The sequence below is a fragment of the Nematolebias whitei genome, chromosome 16 (genome assembly GCF_014905685.2).
Source record: "Nematolebias whitei isolate Nwh7 chromosome 16, NemWhi1, whole genome shotgun sequence".
NCBI lineage: Eukaryota > Metazoa > Chordata > Actinopteri > Cyprinodontiformes > Rivulidae > Nematolebias > Nematolebias whitei.
The window spans coordinates 7,263,336-7,282,347 of record NC_056513.1 but is presented as its reverse complement, the minus strand read 5'-3'; the positions used below and the strand labels follow the sequence as shown (position 1 = coordinate 7,282,347).

The 19,012-nt window shown below is 41.8% G+C and overlaps 3 protein-coding genes across 4 annotated transcripts; all 3 read left to right on the top strand.

Moving 5' to 3' along the window:
* Positions 1 to 68: 68 nt before the first annotated feature.
* On the top strand, positions 69 to 3,382 carry LOC119422714 (secernin-2-like). Its single transcript, XM_037690108.1, has 4 exons — positions 69 to 229; positions 365 to 545; positions 1,629 to 1,802; positions 3,122 to 3,382. The coding sequence occupies exons 1-3, from the start codon at positions 84 to 86 to the stop codon at positions 1,779 to 1,781; spliced, it is 480 nt and encodes a 159-aa protein (XP_037546036.1). The 5' UTR covers positions 69 to 83; the 3' UTR covers positions 1,782 to 1,802; positions 3,122 to 3,382.
* Positions 3,383 to 4,358: 976 nt separating this feature from the next.
* On the top strand, positions 4,359 to 7,900 carry LOC119422713 (THO complex subunit 4-A). Of its 2 annotated transcripts, none has more exons than XM_037690107.1 (6): positions 4,359 to 4,692; positions 6,957 to 7,115; positions 7,198 to 7,345; positions 7,432 to 7,480; positions 7,561 to 7,714; positions 7,789 to 7,900. In XM_037690107.1, the coding sequence occupies exons 1-6, from the start codon at positions 4,510 to 4,512 to the stop codon at positions 7,807 to 7,809; spliced, it is 714 nt and encodes a 237-aa protein (XP_037546035.1). In that variant the 5' UTR covers positions 4,359 to 4,509; the 3' UTR covers positions 7,810 to 7,900. The 2 variants fall into 2 exon arrangements, with proteins under 2 accessions (XP_037546035.1, XP_037546034.1); XM_037690106.1 differs by having other exon boundaries at positions 7,558 to 7,714.
* Positions 7,901 to 8,818: 918 nt separating this feature from the next.
* LOC119422712 (rho GDP-dissociation inhibitor 1) lies at positions 8,819 to 18,628 on the top strand. Its single transcript, XM_037690105.1, has 6 exons — positions 8,819 to 8,908; positions 11,436 to 11,624; positions 14,040 to 14,123; positions 16,441 to 16,517; positions 16,853 to 16,916; positions 17,860 to 18,628. The coding sequence occupies exons 2-6, from the start codon at positions 11,438 to 11,440 to the stop codon at positions 18,057 to 18,059; spliced, it is 612 nt and encodes a 203-aa protein (XP_037546033.1). The 5' UTR covers positions 8,819 to 8,908; positions 11,436 to 11,437; the 3' UTR covers positions 18,060 to 18,628.
* Positions 18,629 to 19,012: the final 384 nt, after the last annotated feature.

Sequence of the window (19,012 nt, the reverse complement as noted above, 5' to 3'; positions counted from 1 at the left end):
ACTGCAGGGACTCATCTGGTCTCAGTAAGAACTGCAGGGACTCATCTTGTCTCGGTGTCTCAGGCTCGGTGACGGCTGAGGTGATGATGTCCATTCTGAGGGACAAACCCAGCGGTATCTGCATGGACTCTGGGGGGTTCCGCACCACAGGCAGCATGGTTTCTGTCCTGCCCAGGGACTCCAGCCTGCCCTGCGTCCACTTCTTCACCGCCACCCCCGACCCGTCCAGGTCCGTCTAAAGTGTTTGTTTTTATAAATTACTCTGTAAAATCTCGTAGTAGGACTTTTGGTTCTGTCTCGTTGGGTTCATGGTTTATGTCTTTCTGTGTCCACATTCCTGTCCACCCTGTCCACAACTGCTCAGGTCCATATTCAAGCCGTTCATCTTCTCGGACACTTCCGCCCCGGTTCCGAGGGTGGTCTCCCCGCAGTTCGGACCGGACGACCCGGTCAGGAAGCAGCCTCGCTTCCACAGCCGTATGGACCGCCGACACGACCTCTACAAAGCCCACCAGGGGGCGCTCATCGCCACGGAGACCAAACCGGTGGGCACTGAGGGATGATGGGTAATTTGGTCCCGCCGAGGTCCAGACTGGGCCGTGGGTTTAGAGTCAGTGACGGGATTAAAAGGTTGCTTTCGAGATTTAAAAAAAAGGGTGAAACTTTATTGTTTCTCAACATGAACATAAAACAAGATGGCGGGTGATATGCATTCTTTAAAGGAACGTTAGACCTTTAGCTGATTTATTGATTTAAAGCTTTTTTTTTTACGGCTACTCTTTCTTCAGGGGTCACCACAGCGGACTAACTCGCACAACTTGGCCATTGTTTTTACACCGGATGTCCTTCCTGACACGACCTCAGACCACCGAGCGACCACAGCCCTCCGTGTGGAGCAGAGAGCTGCTATCTAGGACACCCAGATGGTTGAGGGTTGAGGGCTCAAGGGCTCAGAGTGGGTCAAATGAGGGTGGAGGCAGGTGTGGGTGCTTCACCTTTCCCACACACATTTTCATGTTGTCGTTTGGGAAGTTGAACCGGCGACCTTCCGATCACAGGCCCACCCTGTCCAACCTCTGCGCCACCACTCCCCCGATTTTAAGCATTCGTAATTTTTTTAAATTTTCTTGATCAGTTCACGGCCTCTTTTTATTTTTTTTTTACTTCGGCTGCTTTACAGTACTCCCTCGCTATTTCGCGGTTTTTCAACGTAAGATTGTGCGCGACACACGATTGTCTCCTTTAATATTACTCACGTGGTTGGGACGGTACGGGACGAAAAGTTAACGAAAAAATACTTCGGACAGGCGTCGCCATTTTGTGGTTTTCTTTCAATATGTCGTTTGTCTTTTAGCAAAATATCTCAAGAATCGATGACCTGGTTTTATTAAAACTTATAGAAAGTTTTCATTGGAGCTACAACGGATAAACTTTTAGAATCAACTAAGATGGCCGCCACAGCTAATTAGAGTTAGCCAACACAAAATCGTCTCTAATGGTCAGTTTTATAGATATTGAGCTAAAGTTTGGTGTGGTAGTAGCTGAGAGTCGTCCCCCGTCATCTTAGCGTTGCTGCCTGAATAAGCTAACATGTGACCCAGATGGTTCTGGTTCTGGTCGTGTTTCAGGATGAAGGTTCTGCTGTCTACAACGTCCTGAGGGATCTGGAGTCTCAGTGTCTGAGTGAGATTTCAGCTGTGCTCAGCGGGGAGATACCCGGAGACGACCTGGGAGACCTGTTCTTTGACTGCGTGGACACCGAGATCAAGTTCTACCAGTGAGGAGGCGGGACGGCACAGAAGGTCCGGTTAGGGTCCACTCAGGGTCCTGTCCTCGGCCACTTTTGTTTCTCTTAGAAATGAACTGAGAACTTTTCAAATCCTTCAAAAACTTTGAAATCTTCAGCATACTTTCCTCTTTTTTATTGTTTTTACTTTTCTGCTCATTTTAGCATATAGCTACTGTCATGTTAGTTTTAACTTTTAGCTGTTGTTTTGATACGTTTAGCTTTGATGAATTTTAGCCTTTAGCTACAGTTTTACAAAATTTTCGTTTTAAGCTACAGAGTTACAGAATTGTTTTTTTCTTTGTTTAGCCAGTTTTAGCTTTCAGCTTCTGCTCTCTCAATTTTAGCTTTTGGCTACTGTTCTGATTATTATAGCTGTCAGCTATTATTTTGCTATGTTTAGATTTTAGCTGCTGTTCTGCTGGTTATAGATTTTAGCTACTATTTTGATAGTGTTTTGCTAGTTTAACCTTTTAGCTACTATTTGTTATATTTAGCTTTTAACTACTGTCTTGCTTGTTTATGCTTTTTGCTGATATTTGACAAATTAATTTTTGTAACTTTGGCTAATTCTACAGTTTGTCTAGCTTTGGTTTCTTTCTGCCATTTTGCAAACCTAATCTTTTAGCTTTTTTTCCTATTTATTTTAGCTTTCAACTACTATTTTGATTATTTTAGGTAAAATGGTTTGCTAGTTTTACATGTTAGTTACTATTATTATATGTGGCTTATAGCTGTTGATTTGCTGAATTAACCTTTAGCTTCTGTTTTACTTGTCCTTTAGTTTAGCTATTCAAATTTTACATTTTTACACTTTTGCTAGTTTTAGGTTTTAGTTGCTGTTTTACATTTTAGCTACTGTTTGTCGAGCTTTTGCTTTTCTCTACTATTTTGCTAATTTATCTTTTAGCCACTTTTATGATAATTTTAGAATTTAGCTACTTTTCTAATTAGTTTTTACTTTTTTGCTAGTTTACATGCTAGCTACATTTTTTTTTTCAAGCTCGAGCTACTTTTTTTAAAAACTCATTTTAGCTTGTAGTTTTCTCTTTTACCAATTTTACCTTTTAGCTACTGTTTGGTTTGCTTTGGCTTCTATATACAAGTTTTCTAATTTCATCTTTTAGCTTCTGCTTTGATTGTTTTCCCTTTGTCAGCTGAATTTCAGCTACTTTAACAAACTTCAGCAGTTGTTCACTCTGAGTTTTAGTACTGTGAAGCAGGATTCTTTTAGCTGATATTCAGCGAGGTGAAAGTGATTCTGACTGAGCAGAGGTTTGACCTTCGGCTGCTCTGCTGGTGTCTGATTCGAGTCCTTCGTGTCCTCTGTTTCAGCGTCCTCAGGTGGACACCTTTAGAAATCGCAGGGCGGCAGGAGACGAGCTGGGACCGGCAGAACCTCCAGTGTTTCTCATCTGACCTTTTGTGCAGCTCATCACCGGCCCGGTTCCCTGGCAACCACCGGCCCGACGTCTCGGCTGCACGTCGGGGAGCCTCGGCTGCACCTCGTTAGAGTTAAGCTGATGTAGAGAACCCGTTTAGACCCGCAAGACGAGGCAGAACCGCGCTGAGAACGGTCGCTGCCCCCGTAGAAACGATGGAATAAAAACAGTTTCTCCTCAGATTGTCGCTTGATTTTATCGGTCCAAAAAAAAAAAAAAAAAAAAAAAAAAAACTTTATTCAAATATTTAATTTTGTTTAATCTGAGACTTCAAATTAAAACAATGTTGGTTTATGTGGAATATTTATGTAGTACTGATATAATTTCATGAATATTCATCCATCCATCCATTTTCTTCTGCTTCTCCTGGGTCGGGTCGCGGGGGGTACCAGCTTAATTAGGGAGGCCCAGACTTCCCTCTCTCCAGCCACTTGGTCCAACTCCTCTGGGGGAATCCCGAGGTGTTCCCAGGCCAGCCGAGAAACATAGTCCCTCCAGCGTGTCCTGGGTCTTCCTCTGGGTCTCCTCCCGGTGGGACGTGTCCAGAACACCTCACCAGAGAGGCGTCCTGGAGGCATCCTAACCTCATCTATGGTCACGAGCTTTGGGTTGTGACTGAAAGAATGAGATCTCAGATACAAGCAGCCAAAATGAGTTTTTCAGAACCCCCAAATAAACCTTACCATGGAGGCTTAAGAGCGGGATACCCCAATAGTTGGAACACAATCCACGGTCCCCCTTTTTGAATATGAATATTGTTAAATGTTGTCCTTTCCGTTATCTGGTAATCTAAAATCTCATAGTTTTTAATGAGGATTACTCTGTTACTACCAGACCAAATTTTAGCTCAATATCTGTAAAAGTGACTGAGTTGTAACCACTTCTGTTTTGGCTTGTCAGTAGGCTGCATCAGCCATCTTGAATCTGGTTGTCTAAAATTTTATCAGTAATTGAAGCGTAATTGTTAAGGAGATATTTTACTAACATATTGGCAGAACAGCAGCACGGGTTAAAAAAAACCTAAACATTGTTGCTTTTTTTGTCTGGGACAAAAAACAATTTTATTAAAACAGCCGTCGTTCTCTACATGTCCAGCAGGTGGCGCCAACACGTTGTTTACCTTTATGAAAACACAGAAGAAGAACTCGTGACGCATTTTCCGTTCATTTCAACCGCGCCAACGTTCACCGATTAGTGGCCGTTTAAGTCAGAAATTCGTCTTTATTATATTTTTATTTTTTCCCATCTTCATTATCGGTTTATAACGGTCTGAACGACATCATGGCGGACAAGATGAGCATGTCTCTGGACGACATTATCCGAATGAACAAGAAGGAAGGCCGCGGCGGAGGGTCCAGGCGGGGTGGAGGTTCAGGCCGAGCCGGCGGATCGTCGAGGCAGTCGGCGCGGAACCCACAGAACTTCAGCCGAGACCGGAACAGCAGACCCGCTCCGTACACCCGGGTAAGATCAAAAACACACCGAGCAGACGATAACTAGGAGGAAGTACGACTGTTAAAGGCAAAAGTAGTTCCTGTCTCCATTTTGTCCTCGAGCTTGTTGATAACTTTTATAGAAGCATTAAGTGAAGAAATCGGAGAAAGAAGCACTAAATTGACAAAGAATTAAACCAAAAAATCACCAAAATTGAGGCATTGGATGGTAGTTTTCTAAAGCAACGACATTTAAACGGTATAGACTTGTAAAACTCAAGCTTTTAAGGTTTTCGTTCAGGTGACGTAATCAAACCGGAAGTCGACCATGCTGGAGACAGGTTAAAACAAAAGCGTGACCCGTTTCAGTTTTTCTGTTGAAATGCTGTTGAAATGCTGTTAAAATGCCTGCCACAGTCGGTTAGACGGCGAGGAAGACTTTCATTTTATCACAAGTTGAGAGGAAGTTGCTCAAAAATCAGAGGAACATCTGGCTGACCTGGTTAAACCAGAGTTTGTGCTGCACATTTTGTCACATACGGTAATATTTATTTTATTAAATGAAACTGATTGACACTAATCCTTAGTTCATCTCCTTCCTTAGATAGAAAACTTTTCTAATTGGCATTTAATGTATGTGAATGTTTTTATTCAGAATCAATTATCGCCATGTCAATGAACGAGGTTCACAAACTAGGAATTTGCTTCGACATAAGGTGCGAATAGTAATAAAGTAAAATAAAGTAAAAATGAGAACATTACATAAGACATAAGACCTGTGTACACCCACAAATAAAGTAAAATTAAAAACATAACATAAACGTGTACACCCATACAATAGAAAACAATAAAAAAGCTTAGAGAACAGTACAGATGGAGTATTCAGTTATAATACAGATGTGATGTGACCAAAGCAGACATTATGAGGTAGCATTATGAGTGTTCAGGAGTCCAACAGCAGAGGGGAAGAAACTGTTCTTATGGCGGGAGGTTCTGGTCCGAATAGACCGAAGCCTCCTGCCTGAGGGGAGTGGTTCAAACAGACCGTGTGCAGGGTGAGCAGGGTCAGCTGTGATCCGACCTGCTCGCCTCACAGTCCTGGAGACGTACAGGTCGTGGAGGGATGGAAGGCTGCAGCCGATCACCTTCTCAGCTGAGCGCACAATGCGCTGCAGTCTGAGTCTGTCCCTGGCAGTGGCCCCGGCGTACCACACCGTGATGGAGGAGCTGAGGATGGACTCGATGATGGCCGTGTAGAACTGCACCATCAGCTTGGCCGGCAGCTTGGCCTTCTTCAGCTGTCGCAGGAAGTACAGTCTGCTGGGCCTTCTTGATGAGGGAGCTGATGGTCGGCTCCCACTTGAGGTCCTGGGTGATGGTGGTGCCGAGGAACCGATAAGAGTTTGCAGTGGTGATGGGGGTATCATTACAGGTGAGGGGGGTCAGAGGGGCTGTGGCTTTCCTGAAATCCACAATCATCTCCACTGTCTTCTGGGCATTGAGTTCCAGGTTGTTGCTGCTGCACCAGTGCATTCAGTGCCCTGAGATAACTTCTTTTGGGACTTGGCTGTATAAATAAACTGAATTGATTTTAAAACCGTAAATAATAATATCTGTAGAACTTGTGCATAACGTCACTGACAGTACTTTGATTTCTGTGCATTGAGGTGTATTTTATATACCTGCATAGTTTTGTATTTCTGCTTACATTGCACTAACACATCTAATTGTAGACCTCTAACCTCTGATTCTTTGCAGAAGCTTCAGTCCTCGGTAACGTGGTGAAATCCAGTCAAATAACTTGAGTCAGGCATAGTTTTACAGATCGAGTATCTTCATAACGGCAGCACATTCAGTACTCTGCCATATTGATGATGTCAGTGTTGGTTTCCTCTAGACAGCTTTTTACAAATGAGCATTTTATTTATGATCATGAAATCTATTTTCACTGAAATGAAATGGATTGGATTGTAATGGATGTACTTTGTCAATAAATCTAACGCTTTTTAAAATGAATTAAGATTATGTGTGATTAACATTGCAATTTGCAAACTCGGTCCTTGGACATAGTTTTTAAAGGAGGATATTTGTTTATTTATTGCACTGTACAGGACTAGTCCTGTGGTTGGTTAAAGCTGGTATAAAACCTAAAACCCTGAACACTTTATTCAGTGTTTCTTACTTTTCTTAGATTCCTTCTACATTCTTCTTGTCTTGGGCCTAAATGCTCATATTTATTAATTTATTTCCTGATGATCAGCTGATAATATCTTTTATTTTCTGCTCCTGCCTCAGCCCAGAGAGCTGCCAGACAAATGGCAGCACGACATGTTTGAGGAGCACGACAGTGGACGCGGCGCAGCATCATCAGTAGCTGCTGACAGAGGTGTAGAAAATACCGGCAAGCTTCTGGTTTCTAATCTGGACTTTGGCGTTTCTGATTCAGACATTAAGGTAATTTTAAAAAATCTTTGTCAAACCCCGTTTTTCCTCACACCATAATCTGCTTACGCCTCTGAACTGTTCTGCTTTCCAGGAGCTGTTCTCAGAGTTTGGTGATTTGAAGACGGCGTCTATTCACTATGACCGGTCGGGTCGCAGTAAAGGAACCGCTGATGTCCATTTTGTAAATAAGGCAGATGCTCTTAAAGCCATGAAGCACTATAATGGTGTTCCGCTTGATGGTGAGCCTACGGTTCTCCTGTAACAATCGTAAAAGTTGAACAAGTTTCTAGAAAAACGTAAAACAAAACAAAAATCTTTATTTTAGGTCATCCCATGAAAATCCAACAGGTAACCGCAGAAGTCAGCACACAGAGGTGAGTCCACATGAGTAAACTGAGTGATTGTGGTTAAACGGTGGACAAATATACAAAGTGTTTCTGAATTCTTTTAGCAGTTCACGCAGTGGCTTCGACCGGAGCAGACTGGGTCAGCCCCGGTTTGAACGGAGGCAGGGTGGAGGTTTCAGGGGTCGAGGGAGGGGAGGTGGAAACAAACCCCAGCTTTCTGCGGAGGAGCTGGACGCTCAGTTGGACGCTTACAACGCTAAGGTACCCGGCTTCTGGTTCTGCCAGAGTTTCGACTTCTCTCTGAGCTCTTCTCTAACGTCAGATTTCACTTTCAGTTTCAGATGGACACCAGTTAAAAGCATTCCCAAGATTACTGCCTCATTTTTATTCTATGTAGAAACTTATTTGTTGAAAACATTTTCAGCCAATTTTAGTTTTGTTTTTTTTAGGGGTAATTTTATTTTTGAGATTTTTTTTATTTTATTTAAATGAACAGCAAATCCCTTTAAGCTTTCATTGAAATTATTATTTTTAATGATGAACACCTGACTCTGTGAACGGCTGTTTACTGTAACAATAAATGTGGATGTAAATCAACTCTGTCACTTATGGTTTATTTGTTGAACTGAGTTTTGTAAATAAACGTGTTAAAATCAAACTTGTTTTTTATTTACACACCTGCTCGTCTCCGTCAAACAAATGGTAAAAGTTGTAAACTTATTTAGGACTCTGAAGAGTTTTAGTAAACTGATCGGCTGGCTATTGTTCTGAGCTGTACGTAAATATGTTGTATTATTTTAAGAATTAAAGTGACTAGCTATAAATCTGATGGGAACAAAAATAAGATTTTATTTCTGAGAATTAGGTTCTTAAAGGAAACAATTAGTTAATAATATAAAAAGAAAAAGCATTTGACATTTCTGAACATTAACAATGTTAGAATGAAAAAAGGGGGAATTTTTATTAGAAATAACTACTTTTTTAATTTCAGAGTCGAGTGTTTGTTAAATTAGATGGTTTTCAATTTATATTTTGAAAACGTAATTTAAAAACTAATAGTATAGGTGAAATGTAGGGGTGGGGGGGGGGGGGGCGAAGGCCAAAGTAGGGGCTGCTTTGTAGGCCAATTTTTGTTAGCCTGTTGTTAACCTGGTTATTTTATAATTAAATCATACATAATGAAACATCGTTTAGTTTTAAATAGCTTTTAATTTGTTTTCGGAATAACTTGAAGTGTGGCATAAAAAGAAAATGAAAAGACAAAAAGAAAGCTGAACAGTGGCGCATAAGTTCTACGTCATTTACGCGCGACATGCGCGTTCCAGTGTTTTTGGCCGAATGTCGCGCGAACGGGGCGGCGCCGCTCCCTTGTTCGCCATACTGGCTCCGAGTGTGGAGGAACAAACGCACGTTTTGCAGAGGCTCCTGAAACCACAGCAGCTTTTAGCACTTCAGGTGAGTCCTCTCGGGTTCATAAAGACTCGATAACACTCTTCATGGACTGAACGTGCCCCGCGCGCAGGACCGAGTCCGCTCCCACAGCGCTCGCGCTCTGTCAGTTGATAACTTGTCAGGCTAACGATGCTAGCCGTTAGCTCCGGCTAGCATTGTTCCAGTCTGAGAGGCTACAGATGCGCTCCTTCCTCCCAGTCCCACCCTGTTAAAAGTGGACCACGCCTTGGAAAATTCAGCCCCACACAAAAGTGCAAAATAAACTGTTCGTTTGAAACGTTTAATCTTGACATGTGTTGTAGAGTTGCTGCAGTTTAACTCTGTTTCTTAACCGGTTTGTGTTTAAAGAAGTCAGTTTGTGTTGCTCTTGTTTACAGTTTCATCTGTGCTGATGTCAGGATCTCGACAAACTCATCACTCAGTAAAAATGTGTTAAGGGTAAAAAGGGCAACATTTCAGTTTATTATTGAGCTATTTACAACTGTTGGATGGTGCGTTTCCAGTTGGATAAGATGGAACTTTATTGATCCCGCAGGAAATTGTTGTGCCAGAGTTTCAGCACAAAGGAATATACACAAGATATAAAAATTAACGGAGAATATAACAATTATTGATTATTATTATTTTAATTTATTGAGCAAAGCATGAAGATTTTTAGTTGTTTCTTTGTCGGATCAGGACTAAATGTGACAAACTCTCTGGGCGTCAGATTATCTGGTCCTATAAAGTTTTTCAGGAAGAACAGATTTAAGTAGAAAGATATATAAATATAATTTTTAACTGGAGTTTGGTTGTAAACAATAAAAAAATAACCAGATATTTCCACTAAATGCTCACATATAAATACTGTACTGACAAAGTAATTAAAAGGATTCACACACACCCTCGTAAAGAAATAATATATTTCATAATTAGGATTAATAATTTTAGGATTTTATTAGTATTAAACCTTTCAGAACATTTTGAACTTTTATTGTTTAAAGTGGAAAATGTTAGAACTTTAATGTAATTCAGCCGTAATTCCAAAATTTAACCCACAACAAGAGATCTTTATTTATAAAGGGACAAGAGTTAAATAAAAATAAAAACACAACATTTATTGCCTGAGGTGCTTTAAAATGAATGTTTCCAGGTGGGGCTTTACTTTTAGCTTCTGTGTTGTGACGTTTAGCTTTTAGTTACCGTTCTGTAGCTTTTAGCTACTGTTCTGTGACTTTTAGCTACTGTTCTGTGACTTTTAGCTACTGTTCTGTGACTTAGCTTTTAGCTACAGTTCTGTGACTTTTAGCTACTGTTCTGTAACTTTTAGCTTTTAGCTACAGTTCTGTGACTTGACTTTTAGCTACTGTTCTGTAACTTTTAGCTTTTAGCTACTGTTCTGTAACTTTTGGCTTTTAGTTACTGTTCTGTGACTTTTGGCTTTTAGCTACAGTTTTGTGCCCGCGGGCCTGAGAGGAACCAGGAGGATGTCGTACTCCTGCGTTAAATTTGACACAATCGAGTTCCTTTCTGCTCTTCAGAAAGCAGCTTTATAATATTCAAGGTGTTGCCACCTCCTATAATCAGCGCTGAAGGAGTCCGGTTTGGTTCTGATGTTGTTTACCCCAGAACAACACAAACAGCCCAACAGTAAACAATAACCAACAAAACACAATTGGATCCGAACATCCTGGACACTTCCTGTTTGAGAGGCGGACGTGTGTGGTTTCCTCTGTTCAGAGGTCGGTCAGTTGTTTCCACAGGGGGCGGGGCAGTTGTTTCCACAGGGGGCGGGGCAGTTGTTTCCACAAGGGGCGGGGCGATGGATTACTGATCTCTGTCCACATGACGCAGTGTTTTAATATTCATCTGGACCGACGATCAAAACTGGATTAATTAGATGAATTCAGACCAGTCAGAAATCGTTAATTCTGAGACGCTCGCAGCTCAAGAAGGTTTTCTGTTCAAGTTAAAGGAGGAACGGTTCCAGAACCGGTACTGTCCCGGTACCATCTGTCCGCCTCCATATCAGTTTGGGCTCTTGAAATGTGAATAAATTAAACATCTGAGGTATTTTTAGATCAGACAAGCTTGTAATAAAATGACAGAAGTATTTTAGGTGACTCGTCCTCCTCTGAAGCTGTTTTAGTTTTGGATGAGTGACGTCTGAGGTCCAACGGGTCACAGAACTTCAGAGACGTGTCTTTAAAGTGTCTGCATTGGTATGAACTCTTCATGAAGAGCAACGAGCAGGTTCTGAGCCGGGTTTGGTTCTGTCCGGTCACGCGCTGCAGCTCCTTGCATTCACCTGTTTGGACAGGTCAGGTGATACAATTATAATTTAATTATATTGTGTTTTGTTTTCTGGCGGATAATTTAAATCCCTTAATTTTGTTGCGGCAGCATAATTTCTACAGATTATAAATATTTAAACCTGGTGGAGCCGAGGCACTCGGAGCAGCTGAAAGTCCAGTGGTCCACCGTCTCTAAGGTTTCTGTCTACTTGTGTGTCTGTGGTTCTGAATTGAACCTCTGCCCCCCCCCCCCACAGACATGGCTGAGGATGAGGTGACTCCAGAGCAGCTCGCAGCCATCGCCGCAGAAAACGAGGAGCCAGAACCCGTCGACTACAAACCTCCAGCCCAGAAGTCGGTGAAGGAGATCCACGAGCTGGACAAGGACGACGAGAGCTTACGCAAATACAAAGAGGCCCTGCTCGGCCCGGGGGTCGCCGAGGCCGGTAATGTGTGTGTGTGTGTGTGTGTGTGTGTGTGTGTATGTGTGTGTGTGTTGTGGTTTCGTCACTGTCAAGATAAAAAAGTGGATTTCAGTTATTTGGCTCAGTTTTTGTCATCTTTATAAAACGGATTATTTCTTCAGAAGTTTAAATTCTGTTTTTACCGCAGATGTTTCTTTAATGTACGAATCAATTTTAATTCATATAATTTATTCATAAACATCCACGTCTTCTCAGGTGTTAGTAAACACATGTTTTTAATGAGGTAGTAATTAATAATAGTAATGTATATTCCGTATGTAATATATTAATACACAATTATTATTTATATTATATAATTAATAGTAACATTTCTTTTTAGTTGCATGTTGTTTTTGACCTTTATCTCTCTACTCGACTTTTAACGAGTCCACTTGTTTCCTGACTGACAGAACCGCTCCAGCTCTCAGGTAACGAGCAGAAACACCTGTGTCGTGCACGAGTCGACGTTTGGTAGAAAACAGTCGATCCACGTGCAGCCGGACACGTTTCCAGATGGACTGGGCTGCTGGAGCCCCTTCGTTCTGTAGTAAAAGATAAAAAATAAATAAATAAACACGGGGTTGTGCATGAGAAAGACTTAAAAATAAAAATAATAAAACTGACAGAGTCCGGCTGAGAACAGGGTTGTGTGGGGATCTTCCCAAAACTCCAGACTGTTGAAAATCCTTTAAATTTAATGTTTTTTTTATTAATTTTGTTTATTTCAGGGTGAGATTAAGTTACTTATTGACAAAACTATTAATTAATAATATTTTTAAGTAGCCAGGAAATGCCCTCCATCGCACCCTGCAATAATAAAAGTCTAAAATCTAAACCAACTAAAACATTTCATAAATATTACGAGTGTTTTAAAAACAATAAATATATTCTACAGCCGTGTGTTTAAGCAATAAACTCAAAGCAGCCGACAACAAACTGAAACAAAGGAGGGATCAAATACTCGTAAAATTAATCTTTAACTAGAGAAACTGCATTTCCTGTGAAAAAGCAGTGTGAATGCTTATTGCAGAAGAACTTGAAGAAAAACAGCTGAAATTAGGTAAAAAAACATTCTGAAATGTAGCTGAAATGGAAGAACAAGCCTAATTTAGTAGAAGAAAGAAGAAAGAACACATATTTGCTGAATGAGATTTAAATAAACAGAAATGAGCACAAAATTAGCAACAACAAAAAACAAAAGGCTGAAAAGTAGCTGTAAGGGCAAAAAGAAGCTTTAACTACCAGGAGGTGGAAGGAGCTCAAAAAATGTGAAATTACCTGAAAAGGCTAAAAGAAGCATCAAAACGGCTAAACTGTAGCTAAAAGAGCAGAAAAAAGCTGAAAGGTTCATAACAAGCTGAAATTAGCATAAAGAAGTTAATTAGGCTGAAAGAAGCAGAAATGAGCACAAAAAAGTGGAAATTATCTGAGAAAAAGCTGAAATAAGCAAAAACAGCTGAAAAGTAGCTAAAAAGCAGAAAGAAGCTTAAATTACCAGAAGGAAGTGGAGAGCACATTTTAGCTGAATTAGGTTGAAAAAGTTGAAATGAGTGTATAAAATGTGGAATTGGCTTAAAAAACTAAAATTAGCATAAAACAGCTAAATAGTAGCTGAAATAACTGAAACTTGTAGAAATAAGCTAAAAGGAGCATAGCAAGCTGAAATTATCAGAAAGAAGTTAGAAGATGCACAAAAATGTTGTAGTTAACGGAAAGAGTCTTAAAGAAGCACAAAACAGTTGAAAGTAGCTGAAAAAAGTTTAAATTTGCAGAAAGAAGCTGAAGCAGAACAAAATGTGAAAGGAGCAGTAAAAGGTTGTAAACACGTCTAAAGATTTGAAGAATGGAAAATGAACTCGATTCATTTTCTGAGAATAAAACGGCAGAAAAGGCTAAATATTTCAAAAAGCTAAAGTTGCATCAACACCAAAAGTCACAGCAGGATTGTCCTGAAAGAGCTGAACGTTTTGATTTAGGATTTGTTGAAATAGGAAACGCCACATCTGGACGAGTTTTAAAAACATTTTTATTCTTTCTGTTTTAAACGGGTCGATGACCCGGCAGCTTCTCTCCGACATAAAAATAAACAACTTTTAATTCATGATGGAGTTTTGATTTCAGGAAACGCTGAGCACAGCTGCAGATTTTAGCTTTTCCTCTTACGTCTTTAGCTGTTTTTATTTCATGTCGGCGCGTTTCGGCCACTTTTCTTCTGTTTGCGACTCCGCCTGGTCAACGCGTCGCGTTTCTTAAAGTGAACTTTGATTCTTAAATCCTGAGTTACAAATCAAAACGTTTAACGTCGAGAAGTTTTTCATATTTTGTGCCTCGCCGGTGGAGAGCGGTTCTGATTCTGTTCACCTTGAAACGATTCGTGTTTTCTCTTTTTTGTCTCAGATCCGAGCGCTCCCAACGTCCAGGTGACCCAGATGGCGCTCGTCTGTGACGGAGCACCGAAACCTCTGGTCCTGGACCTGCAGGGTGAGTCCAGTTCTTCAGAGTTTTCCAGTCTGTTTGTTGCACATCACATGAAAACAACCTGATCTCACCATGGAGTGGATGATCAGGATCTGCCAGAATCAGCCTGGCCTCGCCTTGTGTAGGTCAGTGAGGTTCTGCAGGACCATGGCAGCGGTTCTGCTGCACATCCTGACACATCCCTGACAGTTTGTTCCTGTTTGTGCATCAGCCTGAGCGCAGCCACATGTTTCAGTAGAACCGGGCTTTGGGTCTGAGTGGGAAAACCAGAAGAGAGGGTCCCCCGAGACCCGCTCTGGTCTCATCCTGTGTCCGGTCCAGCGCTGCAGAGATCCGTCCTCCAGCGCAGTCTTTTCAGACGTCCCTCCGGAGTTCAGCCACGTCATTCGGTTTTGGTTCCGGACGTAAACGTTTAATCGTGTTATTTCAGTAAAAATTTAATAAGACTTCCTGTTTCTGTCCCGCGGCTCAGAAACTGAACCGCTGAGCGTCACCGAGGACCCACAGCGGTTCTGGTTCGCTCGGGTCCAGAACCTCCAGGGGCTGATTGTTGCCAGCTCTGTGGTTAAGTTTGCACAACGGTTTGAATCCAGAGAGACTTTAAAAAATAAACTTTGTTGTTGAATAATTAGTGAAAATAAAAACATTTCAAATTAAAAGCCATAATTAAATAAAGGAGTATCACCCGCCACCTTTCATACCAGAGATCGTCTCACGATGGTAAACAAAGTCTTTATGGACAAATCTGGTCAATACGTTTGTTTATTGTTGGGTGAAGTTGATTGGCTGTGGCGGCCATCTTGATTTGTTTCAACTTGAAAAGTAATCGGTTGTAGACGTCCGACAAATAAATACTTCCCGAGAGTTTCAATAAAATCTGTTCAGTGCTTCATGAGATATTTTGCTAACAGTGGTTACTGCTATTCGCTGACAGCTGTGCAGCCCTCAGAGTATCTGCTGGGAATGACTCTCAGCTACGATCACGCTCAGTTTTAGCTCCACATCTGTAAAACAACGGTGGAGCCTTTTTTTAAATGGCCGCCGCAGCTAATCGATATGAAGCAGCTTTAAAAAAGTCTCCAGCTCAGTTGGTTTCTGATAAATGGAGTTACAATGTGGTGTGGTAGTAGCTGAGAGTGATCCCCAAAACATTCTCAGAGCACCAACAGATCTGTGTTTGAATTTTTGGCGACACGTTTGCTTTTATTTTGAAAGTGATTCAGGAAGCTGCACGGAAGACAGGTTTTTATTTATTTATTTGTTTTCTTCTGTTTAAGAAATTTAGAAAACTTAAAAAAATGATTATGTTCAGGTTCACTTCAGGTAGAAATGAACCTGTTCACCTCATGGTCAGATTATGTTTTAATGACAGATTAAAGGATTATTGGTTCATGTAGATCAGTAGTTCGTCAGGTTTGTGATCAAACAGCAGGAGCTGATGAACTCGTTTATCCAAAACTGAAACGAAAACAGAATCGAACATTTAAACGACTTTGTTTCCGTCAACAGATTTATATCTTTCATGTCTGATAAATAATCTGGTAATCTCCAGCAGTTAGCGCAGATGCTAACCATAACAAAGCTAATCTGTTAGCATCATGGACATTTCTCCTCAGGTCAGATGTTCGAGTCATCGCTCGTGTTCGGATCGGTTCCGCTGTTTTTTCAGCCGGAGGTTCTTCTGGGTTCAGAGGAGAAAAGTAAAACAACTTTACTGCGACGCGTTTCTACTACGGCAACTCCACTGGGACAAACGGAACAGCAACGACTCCTCAGCGCAGTCACAGAATCGGTTCCTGACGTTTGGAAACTGGTTCAGAACCGTCCAGAACTCAGCCGTACTTTTATTTTAAATTTTCTCCACCAGGGAGAGTTCTGGTCCAGTAAGTCGTCTCGCTCACAGCCCTGTGAAGAGTTCTGATCCGCTCTTCGTCTCGTTTCCAAACAGATTTTCATGAGTTGTTTTAAAAAGCTCCGCAGGGTTTCAGTCGGTTTTAGTGACTTCGGTTTGTTGTGGAAACAAAAAGTGACGCTCAGAATCTGGTCCGCGGGCTTTTTTCCACAGAACCTTTCACATCCCAACGTGACGACGCGAGTCAAATCCAGCAGGATCGCACCAAATTCAAATTATAAATTTATTGGCGCCTAAAATATAAAATTCAGAAAAATAAAAACTGACTTTGGGGTAAAACCCAGACTTCATTATTTCTGACTGTATTTGTCTCGATGACCCCGTTTGTTTCCATGAAGCGGACAGGGCGCAGTCATTCGTTTGTGTTTTTCACTCTTAACTGATTTACATGTTTGTTTTTTCCAACAGGAGACCTGGAAGCTTTTAAAAAGCAGGCGTTTGTTCTGAAAGAGGGCGTAGAATATAAAATAAAGATCAGCTTTAAGGTGAGGCCGATGTCTTTATCTTTAAAAATATTTTTCATTTAATACAAAACGGTCAACACGAGACACTGGCCATGTTTTCAGAGCAGATGTTTTAGTCAAAGCAGCTGTGGACGACCCTGCACGGACCAGATGTTTTTAATTTAAAATCAATAACATGTTGTTTACATGAAATGACTAAATATATTTTACAAACCTGAAACCCCCTGAAAATTACGTTTTTAATGTCCACAAAACCATTTTAGCTTGAAACACATCTGATAAAAGCCGTTGATTTACTAAAGTTCGTGACTTTAACTTGTTTAAAACATTAAATTTGTTGTTTTGTTTGTCGTCAGGTGAACAAGGAGATCGTTTCGGGCCTGAAGTACGTTCAGCAGACGTTCAGGAAAGGAATGAAAAGTGAGTGACGAACTTCTGACAAAAACACGGTGACGTCGGGAGGAAACGCTTCTGACTCGCTCATTAGTCCTGTTAGCAAAACATCTCCTGAACCAATGGACGGGTTTGAATGAAACTCTGGAAAAACTTTTGTAGTCAACCCCATTCAAGATGGCCGCCACAGCCGCCTGACCTTAACGAACACTAAGTCAGTTAATTTGGCAGATTGAGCACCGGCTAAAACTTTCTCATAACATTTTAACTTTGTTTCATTAAAATCTGTCTCTAGATATTTTGCTAACACAGCACATATGAACAGACACGGTCCATTATACAAATGGGGCATCCCATCAACAGAAATTACCCCCCCCGCAACTGGTTTTGATAAACCGGCTCCTCTCACCTCGTCACTCTGCGCCGCCTTGGAAGAAAAAAACAAACACCCACCTCTATTCTACATTGTAACTCCTGCCCACTTGAACATCTGACACCAAAAACATTTAGGTTTACTTTAGTTTGTTCAGTTCCAGTGCAGAAAAACACTCACCTGAAAAACTACAAACATTCACTGTTCAGCTCCTTTAAGATCATCTCAGGCTGAGATAATTGAAGCATCGTGTTACAGACGGTCATAAAGACTGTTGTGAATGTTTTTATAGGTCAAAGGTCAATCTTATTATTTCAACTCCTCTAAAGTATCTGTTTTTAATTAAACGAGTTTTATTAAAACGTGATGGATTGAACCTGTTCATGGTTTTGAAAGTCTTTGCATATGAAGCGGATTTGAGGCTGTGCGTGTCGACACGTATGGTCTTAGAAACTTGAGCTGCTTCCTGTTTGGGTTGCCATGGTAACAGACCCAGGTAAAACAGTGCAACGCAAAAAGTCTCTAATCAAACTCGCCGTCACCTCCATAAGTTACTGATGGAACTGACCCGTTCGCCTGTTTCTGTCTCGTTGCCAGTCGATAAATCGGACTACATGGTCGGCAGCTACGGGCCCCGCCCCGCCGAGTACGACTTCCTGACCACGACGGAGGAGGCACCCAAAGGCATGCTCGCCCGCGGGAACTACGTCATCAAGTCCAAATTCACCGACGACGACAAACACGACCACCTGTCCTGGGAGTGGAACCTGAACATCAAAAAAGACTGGGACGACTGAAGGAGGCCTGTCCCCCCCCCCCCATCCTGTGTCCACCATTTCTGCCTTTTTGTTCTCATCTGTCTTATGTAACCCCTCCCCCACCTTAACATCCGTCCATCACCATCCTACCTGCACAGCGTCTGTCCTGTTCCCCGACCTGCTATGTAGCACCTCCTCGCTCCCTCTACTCCTCCTGCTGCTTGAAGAGATTACCCCCCCACCACCTCCAACGGTGTCTTCCTCAGTTACACGAGGAAAAGCAACTGTACAATCAGCGTTTCTTTGCCTTTTCTATATAAATGTTTCAGCAGTTGTGACCTTATCTCACCCTAATCAGCTGTTCATAGCTAACCTGATGCCCCCCCCCCCCAGCTTTTGATAAAACCAATACCTGCCTTGTCAAGTCCATCAGAGCTGCTCTGTAGCCCCGCCCACTTAAATAGGGGTGGGGCCAGAGTGAACAGGACTGTGTTGGTATTAAAAATCGCAGCCTTATGTTTAAACTTATCGATGTGTCTTTATGAGCAGCATCCACGATCTGGTCCTGTTGGATTAGACCTGAGTGCAGCCCCCCCCCCCCCACCCCCACACACTTTTAAAAACCTGATTGGGGGGTCTGAATGTTCAGAATTAGTGATCAACATTAATCCAGTATTGGCTCTTCTGCTTCTTTTAGCCATGAGGCCTTAGCACCAAAACCAACGTTTGCAGTTTTTTTATTTGTCGTTTGCCTTATTGTACATCGTCACCCTTCAGACTGTGTAGCCCGCAGAGGAGGAGGAGGAGGAGCCAGGCACCGTCTGCTGCTGAAGGAGACCTAGATGGTGTCTGGTTTCACCCGCTGAAAGAAAAAATGACTGACCCGCCGAGTCCACGAGGATCAGGCGACACTAAACCCGGCTCGTACTGTAGACCAGAACATCTGGACCGTCAGAACCACGTGTTCCCGCTCCACATTCCTGAACGCCGCT